The sequence below is a fragment of the Dama dama genome, chromosome 16 (assembly GCF_033118175.1).
Source record: "Dama dama isolate Ldn47 chromosome 16, ASM3311817v1, whole genome shotgun sequence".
Taxonomy (NCBI): domain Eukaryota; kingdom Metazoa; phylum Chordata; class Mammalia; order Artiodactyla; family Cervidae; genus Dama; species Dama dama.
The window spans coordinates 6,881,316-6,900,805 of record NC_083696.1 but is presented as its reverse complement, the minus strand read 5'-3'; the positions used below and the strand labels follow the sequence as shown (position 1 = coordinate 6,900,805).

Genomic DNA, 19,490 nt, shown 5'->3' with positions numbered 1-19,490 from the left:
GGAGCAGGGAGAGACCTGGCTTTGAGTATGGGTCTGTTCCTATTTCAGGGGTTCCTGGAGTCCTAGAAAGTCAGAGAAGGAAGGGACTTCACCATCCAGTCTCCTCACTGTGATGAGGAAGACCCTGAAGTTCAGAAAGAGGAAGCTCTTTCTCCAAGGTTGAGAGGGCAGCCTAGCTGGGCTGTATGTGACTTATGACCCCATCCTGGGCAGTTCTCCCCTTGCTGAGCTGTCCCTCAACCAAACACCCCCAAGATAAAAGGCAGGGAGTCAAGGGCTGCTGGTAAGAGCTGTAGATGGAGCATCAGGAACGCTGTGTGCTAATCCTAGTTCTGCCCTTACTGCGAAGCCTGCGGGTCTCTTTGGGCATCAGCTCCCTTATCTACATACTGAGAGAGTTGATTTAGATAACAGAGTCTAAATCAATAAATTGCAGGCTCACTGTGACCTACACAGTTGGTTTACATGACCAGTTTTGAATTGGCTTCCAGCAAGTACTAATTAATAGATTGCATTTAAGCCTAGCTTTATGGCTTGGAGGGTTATTCAATACCGAATCTACATTCTCACATAGCAGTGATGAGCTGGAGGTGAGTGACCTTTGCCCCATCTCCAGTTTACTGCAGTCCCCACCACTCCCTGTTATGAAGCACATGGTCACATTGACCCATTAAGGTCACTTGCCAGTTCATCCTTATAAAGCCCAGTCCAGACAGACTCAGTTCTCTGCTCCCCAGGCACAGACCACAGCATCCTCTGAGATTATCAGCCACTGAGTTCTGACAGGAACCTGAAATCTGCCTCCCACACATCACCCCATCATGCCCCCCAGGGGTCAGAGTGGACACATCGGTGCCCTCTGATGTCCATGTGGCTCTACAGAGGGTTGAAGACAGTGGGCCATCCTCCTTTGTCTTCTCTTAACTTGAAAGAAGAGTCCAGGCCCCTGAAATGTTCACCAGGGACCTCACTTCTAGGGCCCTTGGTGACCTCCTTTTTCTCCTCTGGACACTGTCCAGATGCTTGGTCTTCCCCTTGCAAGTCGGGAAGGCATGCTTGGAGCCATGAGGCTCCTTCAGGTCATCCCCACTGCCTCATTCCACACTCCGCTCCTCTAGGGGCCCCTACGTGGCTGACGAGGCCCTCGCCCGCTCGTAGCCCCAGCTCTCTGACCTCCAGCCCTTGCCCTCCTCACTCCAGCTACACTCTCTGCCTCATCACACTCTCTCTCATTTTCCAGGCTTCTCCTAATCCGTCCTCTGCCTGAAACTCCTGTGTCAGTTCCCTGCAGCTGCCATAATGAGTTACCACAGACACGGGGGCTTAAAACAACAGACACATATGATCTTACAGCTCTGGAGGCCAGGAGCCTGAGATCAAGATGAAGGTAGGACCGAGCTCCCCGCCTCCCACCCCGAGGGCTCCTGGGAAGAACAGTTCCTTTTCTCTGTCAGCCCCTGAGAGCCCAAGGTGTTCCTCAGCTTGTGGTTCAATTCAGTTCAGTCGCTCAGTCGTGTCCAACTCTTTGCGACCCCATGGACTGCAGCACGCCAGACTTCCCTGTCCATCACCAAGTTTACTCAAACTCATGTCCATTAATTCAAAGATGCCATCCAACCATCTCATCCTCTGTCATCCCCTTCTCCTCCCACCTTCACTCTTTCCCAGCATCAGGGTCTTTTCAAATAAGTCAGTTCTTCACATTAGGTGGCCAAAGTATTGGAGTTTCAGCTTCAACATCAGTCCTCCCAATGAATATTCAGGACTGATTTCCTTTAGGACGGACTGGTTGGATCTCCTTGCTGTCTAAGGGACTCTCAAGAGTCTTCTCCAACACCACAGTTCAAAAGCATCAGTTCTTTGGTGCTCAGCTTTCTTTATAGTCCAACTCACACATCCATACATGACTACTGGAAAAACCATAGCTTTGACTAGACAGACCTTTGTTGGCAAAGTAACATCTCTGCTTTTTACTATGCTGTCTAGGTTGGTCATAGCTTTTCTTCCAAGGGGCAAACGTCTTTTAATTTCATGGTTGCAGTCACCATCTGCAGTGATTTTGGAGCCCCCCAAAAAATAAAGTCTCTCACTCTTTCCATTGTTTCCCATCTATTTGTCATGAAGTGATGGGACTGGATGCCATGAGGGAATCTCTTAATTCATTATATTTTCAAAGACTCTATTTCCAAGTAAGGTCATACTCTGAGGTTTCAGGTAGTCATGAGTTCTGGGGGGACTCTGTTCAACCCAGTGCAACCCCTCCTCTTGTTTCTGCAAGAAAACTTCATAGGAGATCTGTAAAATAGCACTACAGCCAACCTCTCTGGGATGCGACCCTTCCTCAGTGTATCCACAGCCCCCGGCCTTCCCATCGGAGCCTGATGTGAAGGGTCATTCTGTCTCCTCAGCTTCGCCACCACAACTGTGAGCCCTACGAGGGCAGAGGCCTTATTTGGCTTGGTTAGCTCTAAATCCCAAGTGACTAGCTTAGTATCAGGCACACTGGAACAGAAAAACAACTGCCAACTAACAACGTTAGTATATTAATGCATGCAGGTGGAGTCTAGAAAAATGGTACGGATGAACCTAGTTTCAGGGCAGGAATAGAGATACAGTCGTAGAGAGCAGATGTGTGAGGCGCAGGAGAGGGTGGGATGAATGCAGAGGCTGGGTTTGAAATAAAGACACTGCCGTGTGTAAAATCGATAGCTAGCGGGAAGCCGATGCGTAGCGCAGTGAGCTCAGCTCCGTGCTCTGTGATGACCCAGCGATGTGGGTGGGACAGCAGGTCCAAGAGGGAGGGGGTATATAATACATATAACGGATTCACTTCACTGTGGAGCAGGCATGAACGCATTGTAAAGCCCTTATACACCAACAATTTTTTTTTTCTTTCTTTTTTTGTTTTTTAGAAAAGGCATGTCGTGGCTACCTGACACATACGTCCCTTCCTTGAGCATTCTGCACAGCTGGGCTCAGATATGCAGAAGCGGAAAAGCTGCTTCCGGGTGTTTCCGGAAGTGAGCTGAGCCCGCGCTGCTCCACTTGGGCCCCGCGCGCGCCCTTCTCAGGGCCCCGCTCGCCGGCCCCCGCTGTGGAGGACCCTGCCTTTACTGCCCGCCATGGCCTCCGGGTCTCTCCACTCGAGCCAGCCTGCCCTCCAAGCCGTGCTCAGAGCTGGCCCTGAAAACCCAGGTTTAAGTACATCCTGGCCTTCCTCAGCAGCCCTTCCTGGCTCCTCACGGCCCACAGGACCGAGTCCGGCTCCTGCGCCCGGCATTCAAGGCCCCGCTGCCCGGCCGGGCCTCAGCTCCCAGCCTCCGCAGCCTCCGCGGGGTCGCACGAGCCGTCTGTGCCCTGTCCCTCTGGAAGCCTGGCCGGCCTCCCGTTCCTGGATGAAATTCTGACGCAGTTTGAGGAAAGAACAGCCTGCCTGAGAGTCCAGCAGGTCTTAGGAGCCTCGCTGTCTGTCGGCTGAAAAACAGCGTTATTTTTCCTCCACGAGTCTCTCTTGGCTTGGGCCTCCCGGCTGTATTTGCTTCTGGCCCGAGGACAGCTCTTTCCCTCGCTGGGGCCCCGACCGAGCACTTTGGAGAGGTTCGTGTGACCTGATGCTGGATGGAACTGAGTCTCGAGCAGCTAGGCAGCTAGCCCCCTGAATGGAGCACCCCACTCAGCCCACCCCCTGACCTCTAGGACAGGGCACCGCAGCCAGAGCAAGGTCACATTCCATCTGGGTTTAGGGACATCAGAGGCACCTGGACCCTGCCGACCTCCAGCTCCTTTGGCCACACTCAATTGACTATCCACCCCGTCTCATATAATAGGCCTGGACCCTTGTTCTTAGGCTGGGGTGGGAAGGGCTAGAGGTGAAGGTAGGGAGGAAACACATAAAGATATGGAAGAAGAGAGACTGGGAGTGGGGGGCAAGCAAGACAGATGACTAAAAAAAAGTGAAGTCACTCAGTCGTGTCCAACTCTTTGCTACCCCACAGACTGTAGCCCACCAGCCTCCTCCATCCATGGAATTCTCTAGGGCAAGAGTCCTAGAGTGGGTTGCCATTTCCTTCTCCAGGGGATCTTCCTGACCCAGGGGTCGAACCCTGGTCTCCCGCATTGCAGGCAGACGCTTTACCGTCTGAGCCACCAGGAAAGCCCAAGGACCCACCTAAAACCAAAGGACATTTCCAGCAGGGACCAGGGTAAAATTAACCCTGCCCAGGGAGAGGAGAGAGGAGAGCAAGGATGGGGATGGGAGGAAAGAGAGAGAAATGAGAGTCAGACAGAAACAGGAAGAAAGGGACAAAATGTGTGTGTGGAGGGGGGATGATGGAAGAGCAGGAGGGGACTGAGAGAGAGGAAAGAGGGAGAAAGGAAAAGATGCAGGAAATAAAGGAGGGAGGAAGAGAAGAAGGAAGGAGGTAGGGGAGGAAGAGAGGGTTGAAGAGAAGAAAAAGAGAGACTGAGAAAGTTTCACAGTGGGAAGAAAAAGCCAGGAAAGAGTGCGGCAGGAACCATCAGGTCGTCCTGGCTCTGTCCCTGCTGTGTCCTGGATCAACCTTGGGCCTCGGCCTCGGCTCTCAGAGGCGGCCACCCCGGCCCTGGTCAGCATGGGGGTTTCCTCTGTGTACATCTCCTTCCCCTAGGAGCTGAGAGTCCCCGGAGAAGCTGGCCCAGCCATGCCCAGATGGGAGCATGAAGCTGGAAGAGGGAAGACGCACAGAGCCTTGAGCGGGATGAAGCTCTTCAACCCGGACTCCGACCCTTCTGTCTCTGATCACCGGGGGCTGGAGTCCACATTCTGGGCTCTGTTATCACCCAGCCTCCGAACTCATCTGAATTCATCAAACATTCTTTGGGGTGCTGCCACTCCACCCCTCTCCCGCAAATGGAGAAACATAGGCCTCCGAGGGGGAAATGCCGTGTCATCCAAGGCCTTGGAGCGTCCTAGGGCCAGAGGCAGGATGACCTGCAGGCCCCTGCTTCCCATCCTCTGGGCAAGCACTTATGAAAGCCAGACCTGAAGGGCTCCTGATGACTTTCATGCAATTTCCAGTAAATTCTGTGCTGATTCTTGGCACAAAGAGAGGAAATGAAGAGGGCAGCGTAGGAATGTAAATAAAAAGAAACTTTGGGATTCCATCTAATATGTAATTATAGTATCCGTGGCAGTGGCTCTGGATGCCTCTTAGAGGCGCTGCCCAGGCTGTGCCCAGGCAAGGGGTGGGGGGTGTCCTGGAGGTGACGGGGAACCCAACAATGCTCCATCCAAGGCTTTGAGCCCCTGGGCTTTTGGAACAGTATTTTGGGACAGGGAGCCTGGACTTGTTTGTGGAAACACATGGCCTTCTGGGGGTGCTGGGAAACAACTCAGCCCATGTGAGCTGGAGGACCTGAGCACCTCAAAACTGGCATTGGGACTGCGTCCCCAGGAGGAGCAGGGATCTTCACAGACTTGAGGCTCAACTGTTGGTGTGGCATCACCAGGACTGAAGTCTGGGGTTCAGGGGGAGCCATGTAGCTTCTGGTGGCAGGACTCAAAATCTGTTTCCCATAGTGTTTCCAACTCATCTGAGTAGGCAGCTCTATATAAAAGATCCTAATACTTTGGTCCCCTGATGCAAAGAGCTGACTCAGAAAAGACCCTGATGCTGGGAAAGACTGAAGGCAGAAGGAGAAGGGGACGACAGAGGATAAGATGGTTGAATGGTATCCCGGACTCAATGGACTTGGGATTGATTATGCAAACTCAGGGAGATAGGATCTAGTGCAGTAATTTCAAATTGAACCTCTGGAAATAAATTGGCTGAATTCAAATCTTATCTTCTCATTTACTAGCCTTGAGGCTCTGGTCAACTTATCTAACCTCTCCCTGCCCTAATTGCCTAATCTGTTGCATAAGAGTAACAGTCACTGCCTTAGAGAGTTGTTCTGAGGATTAAGTTAGATAAGATTTAAGATGTTTTTTTTTTTTTTCCAGTAGTCATGTATGGATGTGAGAGTTGTACCATAAAGAAGGCTGAGTGCTGAAGAATTGATGCTTTCAAACTGTGGTGCTAGAGAAGGCTCTTGAGAGTCCCTTGGACAGCAGGGAAATCAAATCAGTCAATCCTAAATGAAATCAACCCTGAATAGTCATTGGAAAGACTGATGATGTAACCCCAATAGTTTGGCCACCTAATGTGAAGAGTTGACTCACTGGAAGAGACCTTGATGCTGGGAAAGACTGAAGGCAGGAGGAGAAGGGGGCAACAGAGGAGGAGATGATCAGATGGCATCACTGACTCAATGGACCTGAGTTTAGGCAAACTGCAGGAGATGGTGAAGAACAGGGAAGCCTGGTGTGCTGCAGCCCATGGGGTCACAAAGAGTCAGACATGACTTAGCAACTGAACAACAATAACAAGAAGAAGACATAGAAACCTTGAGATAGACATAGAGATATGGTACCAGATCACAGCCTGACACACGGTGGATGTCTTCTGAATGTCTGGTGAGAAAGGAAGTGAAGATGAGAAGTCAGCGTCTCCAGATTTCTGCACTGACTTCAACATTTTTCCAAAATCATCCAACTATGTATTGGATTCTTTACTGGCATCAGACACTGTTCTAGGCACCAGATATATAGGATGACGAAGGCAGACACAGACCGTACCCTACACAGTGGATGGTCTAGTGCGAAAAGGCAGATAACAGGAAAGTGAAAGTGAAAGAGTCAGTCCCTCAGTCGTGTCCGACTCTTTGTGACTCCATGGACTGTAGCCCACCAGGCTCCTCTGTGCATGAAATTTCCCAGGTAAGAATACTGGAATGGGTTGCCATTCCCTTCTCCAGGGGATCTTCCCAACCCAGGGATGGAAACCAGGTCCCTTGAATTGCAGGCAGATTCTTTACCATCTGAGCCACCAGGGAAACCCAAGAGATAAGTAAATTAGATGCTAAACAACTGCTGCTCTATTAAGTGGTATGGCTTTGTATGTCTGTGTGTATGGTGGGCATGACCTATTGCAGATAATGTGGTCAAAGAAGCCCTCTCTAAGAAGATGACATTTGATCATAGACCTGAAGGAGCAGAGCCAGGGGTCATGGGAAGAGCCAGGGGAAGGCCATCCTGGGGAAAGAACAGTAGAAGCAAAGACCTTAGGGAAGACACATTCTAGCAATGTCTGCAGAGTGATGAGCAAAGGAATCAAGGTCAGATGAAGGATTGACTCACTCTCCTACTGAAATTTTGTGAACACAGTGGTCAACATAGTGATCCCAGGCATGACTGCTTAGGCAGATTCGTGTAATAACAAAGAGTAGAAACAGTGGTCATCCTCTCATTAGTTATGAAGTACTGGCCGTGAGCTGGACACTATCTTGTGCTCTTTACATGTTTTGGTTCATTGAATCCTAGTGATCCTAGGAAATAGTTCCTATTAGCAAGATGAGTCCATTGTAAAATGGATTCCATCATCCATTCAGATGACAAAACTGAAACTCAGATATGTTAAGAAATTTGCCCAGGGCCACAAGGTGTAGGTACTAGAAGTGAAGTAAAAGTCACTCAGTCGTGTCTGACTCTTTGTGACCCCATGGACTATACAGTCCATGGAATTCTCCAGGCCAGAATATTGGAGTGGGTAGCCTTTCCCTTCTCCAGGGGATTTTCCCAACCCAGGGATCGAACCAGGTCTCCTGCATTTCAGGCAGATTCTTTACTAGCTGAGCCACACGGGAAGCCTGTAGGTACTGGAACCAAGGTACAAATTTACCTCTGTCTGAGTTCAAAGACTTGAACTAAAAATATGTATATGTGGCAGGGTGTGGAGACGGATGTACCTTCAAAACATTTATTGCCCTTCCCTTTGCTGTTGTTTTGACAAGGTGATCATGGTAAATTCTTATGTTCACATGTCTTAGGACAAAGTCAAAGCACTTTCTCGTATACTATCCAGTTTGCTCTTTGCAACAACTTGGGAAGGTGCAATTATCTCCATTTCATGGATGGATTAATTAGCTCCATTTTCCAGATGAGAAAGATGAGCTGTGAAGTACCTTTCCTGAAAAGTGGGGTATTCTTGTCTCCAGTGTTCTTTCCATTGCAAATGTTTGCTTGGGGTTAGAAGGTCCTCCTCCACTATCCCTACCAGGTAGTTCTGAGAATTCCACGTGTGTGAGTGGACAAGGACAAGGTCAAGAAGAGCAGGTGAGGGTGAGGGTGTGGTCAGCTTGGGGATGGCTCTCAGCTCTCTCTCTTCTCATGTGACTCTGGACAAAATGTTTCGTCCTTTAAACCCCAGTTTCCCCACCTGTGATATGAAATATGATGAATATGATGTCAGATCTATAGGGTTATGGTGAGGATGGAATGAGATAGCACATGGAACATCCGTGGCCTGGTTCCTGACACTGAGTGAGTGTCCAGTACATGCTTATCATTGCCTCACTCCTGTTATCCAGGAGGCCCTGGGGCCTCTGAGAATTGGGCTGTTGGTCCAGAGTCCCCATCGCTGCCTCAGTGTGTGAGTCATAGAGCCCACTGAGTTTAACTTTTCCATTTCACAGATGAGAACATCAAGGCCAGAGGCGGGGGAGGAACTTGGGAGAACTCCCAGGTCTTGCCGGGAGCAAGTGTGGGAACTGCTCCCAGTCTGACTCCTGACCTCCGGCTCTTCCCTTGCCCTGAGCCTCTGGTCCCCGTGGGCATGGGCACGGGGTTGCAGGACCCCGGCTCCCCTGGCATTCCTCTCACAGAGCTGAGGCCCAGGAGGGGAGGGCAGGCCCGTGGTGAGCCTCCGAATGTGTGGAGATGAGCCCCCACCCCAGGAATTAGGCCTGGCGGCTGCTGTGTGTTTGCTCAGGACCCTTTGGCAGTCGTCCATGCTCAGAGAGAGGCAAGGAGGCCAAAACAAGACAGAGGCTAATTACCTCGGATAATAGGAAATTGGGGGGGCGGCAACAAAAAGGGTGTCTAGGCCTCCGGCCAGGCGAGGGCAGAAGCGATGGATGCAGCCTGGTCTGACCCTTCCACCGTGAGCGGCGATCCCCGCTCAGGGTCACCCTCGGACTCCGACAGCCCAAAGGCACAGGAGCTGGTCACAGTCAGTACTGCTGGGGACCCGCTCCCTCCGCTGCTCTTTGTTGGTTTTCATTCAGAAGTAAAACAAATGAAACAAACAAGGAAATTCAATTTTAACAGGCCTAAGTGCCGATGCCCCTGTTTTGTTATATCAGGGTGAGCTTAGGACAAAAAAAAGAATCAGACTTGACTTTGACTCCTACAATTGGTCCCAACTCTGTGGGGCTGTGTAAAGTGACATGGATGGAGAGGCTGTGAAGGGTGGAGAGAGGGAGTGGGGATAAATGGGCGAGAGAGAGAGAGAGAGAGAGAGAGGACAAACCAAAACTCAAGCAACAGGATCGAGCAACTGAGATACATGTGTGCGTGAGTGCCTGCTAAGTCACTTCAGTTGTGTCTGACTCTTTGTGACCCAATGGACTGCAGCCCACCAGGCTCCTCTGTCCATGGGATTCTCCAGGCAAGGATACTGGAGTGGGTTGCCATGCCCTCCTCCAGGGATCTTCCGATTCAGGGGTCGAACCCACGTCTCTTATGTCTCCTGCACTGGCAGGCAGGTTCTTTACCACTAGCCCCACTTGGGAAACCTGACACACACACGGAAACACAAATTAAGAGACTGACACACAGAAAGGCAAAGAAGGAATGATTGGAGGATGGCAGACAAAGACAGTAAGCTATGTGGAAAATATTCACACAAGAGACAGAACAAAAAGCCAGGAGAGAGGTACAGAGGGGCAGAGAGGTATGGTAGGGTACAACAAAAGTAAGAAGGTAAGAAAAGTTGGAAGAGCAAGAGCCCAGGAGGAGAAGAGAGGGAATGAGAAAAAAATCCCCATGGCAGAAGGATGCATATTGAGAAATCTCTAGCTGGGGTGGGTCTACTGCATCTTCATTTTGAAGACGCTGAACTTGTGAAACAAGGAGAGGATGTGAACATCCCGCCCAAGGTCCCAGAGACAGAAATGGCGGTAGTGGGGTGTGAACCCAGACTTTCTGACTGAGAGACCATGCCTCTGTGCCTAAGCACCCAAACCCTTCCATCATGCCTTCTGGCAGCCATGGATGGAGGGTCTGATGTCCACCCATGCTTAATTAAAACTCGGGAGTCTGGACTCATGCTCTCTTTTCAGCCTGCTTCTCTCCAAATGACCCTAGATGCTCATTCTTCTCATAGCTCTTCCCAGATTATCCTGGGGAAAAAAAGAGACACTGAGAACCAGCAACTGGGTCAAAGAGAATGAAAGAGGAAGTAGAAAAAGAAACTAACATTTCCTGCAGACCTCTCCCACATGCTGTGCATTCTGGTAAACTCCATTCGTGGAGTTTCTTCATGCTCTTCCCTACAAGTCTATGAGATCAGAAGATTCCCGGCCCCCTTTCCCAGAGGGAGGAATTGTTGCCTAGAGCAGTAACCCCGGGCCTTCCCCAGGGCAGGCCATGGGTACCGGACAGCAGCAGGGTATACACCCAGCTCTGCTCATCTCCAAAGCCTGAACTCTTTCCACTGCCTCATGTAGCCTTTTTGGCCCAAGAGGAAGAAAATTCATTTTGGTAAGCAAAGAACAAGCAGAAAATGCAAAACCCCAAGAACTGACACTGGAACTCTTTTAAAACTGGAGACTTGAGTCTGTCAGACCAGGGGAGGAGAGCCGCCAGTGGGATGAGAGACGGGTCCAAACAACACGCTGGCTCCTTGTCAGAGTGGCCCGCATCCCAGGCTGGTTAATAAAATCGATTTCAGAGAGAAAATAAAGATGTGTTCAGCGTTAGGGATGACAGGCTCATGACGAGCACATTTTCAGGACAGGAAAAGAAAGGATGCTCCTGTTTTGAGAGGTGGGAGGGAGGTGGAGGGGGGTGGGTGGGATGTTGGTCAGGAGGGATGGAAGAGGCGAGCGAAGATACTCATCACTCCTGGAGGATGGCAGCGTATGTGTCAGCTCTCAGGGTTAATTGCTCTCGAGGTTCCATAAAACATTCCCTTACCCGACATAGCAGGCCCGCAGGACTCCAGCCTGGGTAATGCCGAGTCCCCACAATGTCACCCAGAGACAGGGTCACTACTCACATCTCAGCAGACAGGAACCACCTGCCGGGGCTCCGTCCCTCTCTACTACATCTTCTCTCCCAGCAGTTGGAGAATGGAGTGGGAGGTAGCTGAAATTCATTGCTCCTACAGCAGGGGCAGCAAGTGCAATAGTGACAAGAGCTAACGGTCCTCACACTCCTACTGGGGGCTTGTGACAAAGTGAAGAATTTGGGGGCGTTATTAGCTCATCAAATCCTCCCGGGCTCCCAGTGAACCAGACACCATATAGTCTGATTTACACACTGGGGGAAACAGAGGCTGGAAGGTTGAGAAGTTCCCCCTTTGCCAAACAGCTAAGGAAGTGCAGGGTGGAGGTTTGTCTGCCTCCAGTCTATGCCCTCAATAAGGGATGGAGGACCCAGAAGTCAGGCAGCAGAAACTTTCCAAAATGCTGCTTTCTTCATATGATCATAGCCTTTAGAGTTGAAGAGGATCATAAAGCTCTTAATCTCGTCACACACTTGTATTTCACAGATGCAGTGACCCTAAAGCTCAAGGGATCAGCGTCAGAGTTTACTGATTAAGAGGCTGTAGACTCATGCTCCAAAGCCCTAAATACCAAGTCATTGCTAAAGGCCTGAGGTAAACACTACCGCTGCTATAAAAGTTGCCCACACATCCCACTGAAAGATGTCTATAGCCTATTGTACTTTAGGGATTCCATTCCTAGAGTTCTTGCTGTCCCTGACTGATCTTGCCTTTCTGTCTAAAATAAAACCTGGGCCCTAACATCTATGACACAGTCACTGGCAGAGCCCAGGTCGGAAGCCCTGATTTCCATCTCATGGTGATATTGCTGAGTCTGGTGCCTGAACACATTGAGTGTTACAAGGAGCCTGAATATGTCAAGAGCTGAAAAGAGTCCAGTGGTCTTCAAAAAAGTCACATTCTTCCACAGAAAACAGGGATGGGATACGTTTTGGAGATGAGGAGTAGTCACTCAGTCCACCAGGGAAGCCCTTTGGAGATGGTGGACATTTACAGATTGCAGAGGGGCTACCCTGGTAGCTCAGATGGTGAATGATCTGCCTGCAATGCAGGAGACCTGGGTTCGATCCCCGAGTCGGGAAGATCCCCTGGAGAAGGAAATGGCAGCCCACTCCAATGTTCTTGCCTGGAGAATCCCATGGACAGAGGAGCCTGACAGACTGTAGTCTATGGGTTCACAGAGTTAGACATGACTGAGTGCCTAACACATACACACACAGTGCTTACTGAGCACACACTTAGACACTCTGCTGAGGTGTTCCTTATTTAATTCTCATGCAAAGCTACAACCTGAGTTTTATTATTTCTGCTTTACTGAGGCTCATAGAGGCAAAGTGACTTAAGGCCACACAACTGAAAATGTCAAACCCAGATTTGAATCCATGGTCTGTGGTCTTCCAAACTACCGTTAGGTTTTAAGTTATCAGAGGATAGACATTTTGTCTTAGGCACATTTATATACTTGCCTTCTAACACAGTGCCAAGACATAGGAAATCTTTAGACAGGTCTGTTGAATAAGTAAATGAGTATAAGTGAGTAAATAAAAATGTGAATGAATTAAAGGATGAATAAATAAGTGAAGGAATGATGGAGTATAAGAATGAATGAATAGATAGATGAATGGGATGGATGGATGGATGGATGAATGGATAAAGGTAAGAAGAGGGGGGAGATAGATGGAGAGATAAACAGTGGATAGATGGATGGATAAGCAAATGAATCAATGAATTAAATTAAAAAAATGAGTGAGCTGAGTCATTAATTGGTCAACAATGCCTACTTAGTCAACAATTGCAGCTTTTTAGATAAGAGAGGGAGGTGGCTTACAGTTTCATAATCAGAGTGAAGAGAGCAGGTCTCTAGAACTCTATGTTACAGCTCTGTGGCCACATCTTAATGAGGAGACACTCACTGAGTTGGGAAACAAAGACAATGAGCTCCTTCCCCTCTGAGATGGACAGGTGAGTCTCAGATGCTTCAACGTTTGCATCTCCAGACACTGGGATGCAATGACTCTGTGCAATACTCTAGGAAACAGTTATAATGGTACCATTACTGAGGGTCTGGATGGATCTAATAGTGAAAAAGTATATGTATATCCTACATACGTATAGAGACTTTAGATATGCCAATCTACCATCTTTCAGAGGAGATATGAAATCGAGAAAAGAACACTGCACAGAGACTCCTCTCTCTGCCCTCCTTGCAGACTTGCCATGTTCCCTCTCTGGCCTGCTGTTTCTTCCTCAGTAGGAGGAATGGTTCTGAGTGACTGGCTTCCTCGGGCCCTTTAGCACTAGCAGTGTATGATTCTGTGACTCACTGTGGTGATATTTCTAAATCTTAGCATATCAAGGTGCACACACATACTGGTCTATAAAACATTTGGCTGGCCTGGACAGATTACTCACGCCGTGCCTCCCAGACTACTTAAACTTGCCCTGTCTGCTTCATGCTCCCCACACACAAAGGATGTCTTACTTGTAGAGACCGTCGGGCTCCAGACACTTGAAGATGACGGAGTAGATACTGACTTCAGGGACCTCTCCATGGCTTCGACCAGCTGCTACACAAGATGTACCCAGGCCAGAGAGTAAGTCATCGGCAAAACTCAGGAATTCTCCTGGAGGGAGACAAAGAAAGATGAGCTCCCCAGCTCAGGCCTTGGTGAGCAGACATTCTTGCTGTTGTCCAAACCCATCCAACGTCTGGATACCATTATTAAGAGGATTAATGGACAAGCACAGGAAACGAAAATGACACAGATCAGGGTCTACTCCTGATGACTCTTTGCTTAAATTTCTGTCTGCATTTTCTCAAGTGTGACGTGAGCTACTAATACCTACCTTTATAAGATTGTAGCAAAGCTCAAATGGGGTATATTACCGTGCAATAAAAATGCTTGACAAGGCAACAGGAGGACAGTGCACTCTGTCTCAAGTAACTATTTCAGCCTGGTCACTGCCATTCACTGCCTCTCCACTTCTTCAGCAAGCTTCTTTGGAGTTGCAGTTTCCCTCCTCGCATGATGAAGGTGTTGGACTAAGGATGTCAAACAGGTCTCATGTCACATGGTCACTGCTACACATCAGTACTGGCTTCATGGTATGTTATACTGAGGTGGACTGAGACTGTTACAGCTCACAGGGAAAGAGTTCCATGATTGATTAGTGATGAAGCTCATGAGACAGGAAGGGACCGTAGACGAGCAAGTGCCTTGGACCCCATGATTTCTAAACGTCGGTCTAGCCATTGGATTTTAGGAGGCTGCTGAAGTTTACTAGAAATAGGGTTAATCACGAAGATGAGATGGGCTTTCCTGGTGGCTCAGTGGCAAAGACTCTACCTGCCGATGAAGGGGACGCAGGTTTGATCCCTAGTCTGGGAAGAGCCCACTGCTCTAGAGAAAATGAGCGCACGCACCACAACTACTGAGCCTGTGCCCCAGAGCCCAAGGGCAGCAGTTACGGAGCCCATGAGCCACCGCTGCGAAAGTCCATGCACCTGGAGCCCATGCTCCACACCAGGAGACCGCGCCACAAGAAGAAGCCCACACGCTGCAACAAAAAGTAGACCCTGCTCTCCACGACCGGAGAAAGCCCACGTGCAGCGGTGGAGACCCGGCACAGTCAATAAAAATCACAATGAAAACAAGTGAGCAAATACGGCTCTTTAAAAAATAAAAGACAATGAGATGAAGACTAGGAGGAATAACTAAACATCTGAAATCTTGGGATCTAGGCTTAGTCAAGAATTTGCTGTATACTGTGGACAACTGAATTCCCACCTCTGTACTCAGGTTTCCTCCTCTATAGACTGAAGGTACTACAGTCACTGTTTGGATTTCTGAAAACATAAAATAAAAACAGCTGTGCACGAAGACTAAGTTATAAGGATAAACACTGTGGTACTACTTACACTAGCAAGAATTTAAAAACAGCTAACTATTTAATGATATCAAGATAGTACCATTAATTATAGGTCAATGATGCAATGAAATATTTTATAGTCATCAAAAATAACATTGAGGAAAACAAAGTTATTTGAAAGGATATCCATAGCCTGGTTCAGTTCAGTCGCTCAGTCGTGTCTGACTCTTTGCGACCCCATGAATCACAGCAGGCCAGGCCTCCCTGTCCATCACCTGGAGTTCACTCAAACTCATGTCCATCGAGTCAGTGATGCCATCCAGCCATCTCATCCTCCGTTGTCCCCTTCTCCTCCTGCCCCCAATCCCTCTCAGCATCAGGGTCTTTTCCAAGGAGTCAACTTTTCACATAAGGTGGCCATATGCTCTTCCATAGCATAGTAGTTTAAAAAAAAAAAAAAAAAAAAACCAGTTTACATTATTACAGAATAATTTAATTTTTGGTGGAAATTTTACATGTAGCTCTATCTAGAAAAAGGAATAAGATATAGCAAATGCATAATATGACTTTGGAAAGTGAGATAATGGGTAATTTCTCTTATAGTTTTGCTTATCTGTCTTTTAAAAATTATCTACAATGGACATGTATTGCTTTTGCAACAAGAAAAAAATTAATCAATGGAAATTACTTAGAAATTAAAGTAAATGAGCCAGACTAAATGGCCTCTGGGACTTCCCTCATAGCTCAGTTGGTAAAGAATCTGCCTGCAATGCAGGAGACCCAGGTTCAATCCCTAGGTTGGGAAGATCCCCTGGAGAAGGAAATGGCAACCCACTCCAGGATTCTTGCCTGGAGAATCGTATGGACAGAGGAGTCTGGCAGGCTATAGTCCAAGGTGTCGAAAGAGTTGGACACGACTTAGCAACTAAACCACTAAACCACCAAATGGCCTCTAAGTCTTCCAGTTCTAAAACACGATGATTTTAGAGGCAAGTGAGGTACTATATATACTATGTGATATGAAATGAGATGAGGCCTCCAAACTGCTGACTCCTTGCTCTTCTTCATGTGTGATACGGAGGGCTTTGCACTCTTTCCTCACTTAGATTCTCAGCAATAAACAAGAGGAGGACGTCTATTCAACTGTCTTCTCTCCATGTGGGATTAAGGACAATCCAACATGGTAGAATCATCATGAAACAGTCACACCGGCCATGTGTCTGGGAAGACATGGCACTTCTCTACCAGGGAACTGAGTGGGCAGAATTTACAGATCACTTCCTTTTGGTCTTCTAAAGAAGAGTTTCACCTTCACTCACAAGAGAACCATGTGACATTCATCTGACTGAACTGTCTAGATGACCCTGGGATTCAAGCAGACAACAGTTCTAAAACATATTTGTCCCTATGGTCCAACAATGCACATCTGATGTGTGGTGTTTTTTGTTTTCTGCTTTTTACAAAGGGAAAAAAGCAGACTTGACACATACACGCCAGAGCAAGCGTCTGAATCAGGCTAAAGTCAGTGACATACAAGTTCAGCTGCTATTGCCAGACAGACTTGGGACAGAATTTGAGTTCTAACAATTATTACAAGTCCCTTAACTTCTCAAGTCTCAGTTTGCCTTCCTGCAGTAAGGGGTCAAGGACTCTTTTATGAGATTGGAATCTAGAAAGAAAGGCTGAGTCCAGGAAGAAAGTCTGTTTAGAGTCAGAGGTTTTGCCCCTCTCCCCCCAAAAAATTAAGGAGGTAATTGAAATGCTTTTTCTCACCAATTTTGGCATCCTTATGTTTTCTGTAGGCCTCTTATATCAAGCTTTTTCCATAATAAAATCATAATCCAAGACGTCTTCCAACTTGGTACCAAAGCAGAATAATATATGGGGTGAAAAATAAAGGAGGAAAAACAGAGACTGTTCACTGGATGGAGTGAGGGCTTTGTTTCTCTTGGTTTTTCAGGATTCCAAGGCTGGCTGCTTGCATTTGTTTTTTTTGAGCTTGAATCCATGTCTGTCTGCTTTGCAATTTGCTTCCAGATAGCCATTGAAAGAGTTGGCCCTCAGTGAGGGAATTCAGTATGCTGTGGCCTGTATTAACTGTCTTCAAGCCAAAAGATGGTTGACATTTAATTTCAAATGGACATCGTTTTCCAGATATTTCCATGCATTTCAGAATACCTTAGACCATGGATAAAAGCCCCATTGGTCAGTAAGTTCAGCACACAGCTCAGTTTATAGGTTTGGTTCAAGTAAAGAAATTGGATAATGTGGAGTAGATAACTAGTCATGTCAAACACATTATGATGATGCTCAGTGTTCAGTTCTGTTTGGAACTCTATACATATAATAACCGTCCAAACAAAAACAGCTACTATGAAGGAAACTGATATTTTCATACCAACTTTTGCTTTTCCCATTTAATTCTCACAAATCCAGTCTTAAGGAGTTAAATGTTAGTATCTCTGTGATAAAGCTGAAGTGAAGTTCACAAATCTAGGAAGAGACAGAGCTGAGATTTGAACCCACATCCTCCTAATTCCAAAGCCATTCTTTGATGCTATGCTGCCTCCTAGAGAAAGTTCAAAAAACCAAGAGTGTTAGACAGGGAGCTTTCTCAACTCCTTTCAAATTGCGATTGAATTCGTGCCACTCTCTTAGGTCTACAGGCTTGGGAAACGAAACAATAAAAGAAATGGTCCCTGACCTTCCACAGCTTGTAATCTGACAACAGGAAAGGTTGTTAAATACAAGAACAGACCCATAAAGTAAACTGAAAGATTGCTTGCTTTGGCACTCTATCCCAGAAGGTTTAAATGCAACCTAGAAGGAGACAGGTGAACGAAGCGACCCCTCACTGTCCTTCCTCTCCCAGTGGGGGTGGGGGGTGGTAAGAAAGGCCTGGGGGCTTCTCCGAGTACAAAGGTGAATTTGTGCAATTCAGCATATGCCTTGTGGTATCACGGTATACACATTCCATGTCTGGCAGCGGTATAGTTGAATGAACAGCAATAAAGTGCCGTGGTTAAGAGGTTGGGCTCCGCATTTACACTGCCTGGGGCTAAATCCTGGTACATCCCCACTTACAATTTGCTTTGGACAGGTTCCTTGACTCTCCACATCTATTTTTATCATATGTTAAATGGGTAGAATAATGCTATCTAATTTAACAGCATTGTTGTAAATATCATATAAAATATTATATATGTGTGCTGTTTACAAACCAATTAGCACAATGTCTGGCATACGGTGACAGCTCAAAATAGAAATCAGCTGTGAGCATTGTTTTTGTTGTTATTGTTGTTGTCATCACAATAGAGGAGAGATATAAGGACCGTCAGGGATTATTTTTATCCAGCCTGCTCCTCTTCCACATGACAGAACTGAAGCCCACATAAACAAAGTGGCCGTGTCCACGGCCATACACAAAGTGGGAGGTAGCCCTGGATCAAGCCTGACCTCTCAACTCCTAGAGCCTATGAGACAACTCCTGCCAGTGAGCATATGAGAGAAAATCACCGAGGACTGAAGAGCTTCCAGAGCCGCTCAAGGGGCCTGCGCTCCTCAGGCTGTGACCAGCTTTAATCAACACGCATGCGAGCCACACGCACTGGCCATTTACTGTGTGCCGGGCCCTTGGCACGGCACACAGCTCCACCCTGCCGTCTTCTCCCACTTGAAATCTCCGAGGACGACAGAAAGCCCAGGGGAGACAGAAGGCATTCCATAGATTTCACGTATGTAACGTAGCCCCACGGTGGTTCGTGAATTAGAACATCCAGACCTCCAGGCAGTAAGAAGAGACAGTGAATGTGGTGGGGGCTGGAATCGGTCTCCTGGATACCCACCCCAGACTGCAACCAGATCAGCTCCAGTTTGATCTATCTTATAGACTAATGGCCCATGTTCTATTTAGGTTGGGAATCAAGACTGTTCTTTAAAAGTCTTGGCTTAAAAGTTTTATTGCTTAAAACGTTTGAATCTTAAAACCCTGCCGCACTCCCTGATAGAAATTCAGAGGCTCGGGAATGTTATCAGTACACCCCCATTCGAGGATTTGCAGCTACCTTCACGCAGAGTCCAGAACCCCAATCCAGCTCTCCGGCCTCCGAGCACTGTGCGCCTTCCACCAGGACACTGCTCGGGCTACCTCTTTCCTAGCATGTCACGGCCACATGGCTGAAGCCTTCTAGACCCAGGCTGCTACTGCCACCTGGCCCATGCCTGTCCAAAACTACCCTAACATTCTTTTTCTGTTTTCCTTTCCTTGAAAACAGATAGGGAGTTGGGACTCGCTGAACAGGAATGTGCCTGTTCCCCATTATGGCCCTTCTGGGGCTGTAACCTGAGTGGGCTCGGGCCAGACCCCCGCACATTTCTTGATCCACTCAGCCTCGAGCCTTGCTCTCATTACCATCCACAGAGAAGGTCAATCACGATTGTGCTGAAGCTTCAGAACCAACCCAGCAAAGCCCAGAG

General features: G+C 47.9%; 1 protein-coding gene across 3 annotated transcripts in view; it reads right to left on the bottom strand.

Annotated features, from left to right (window-relative positions):
* The window catches only part of ASTN2 (astrotactin 2), a 988,998-nt gene that overhangs the window by 43,497 nt on the left and 926,011 nt on the right, over window positions 1-19,490 (bottom strand). For all 3 annotated transcript variants that reach the window (XM_061163301.1, XM_061163302.1, XM_061163303.1), the window contains one exon: window positions 13,627-13,768. In XM_061163301.1, the coding sequence (XP_061019284.1) occupies window positions 13,627-13,768 (142 nt within the window). The remainder of the gene's footprint in view (window positions 1-13,626; window positions 13,769-19,490) is intronic.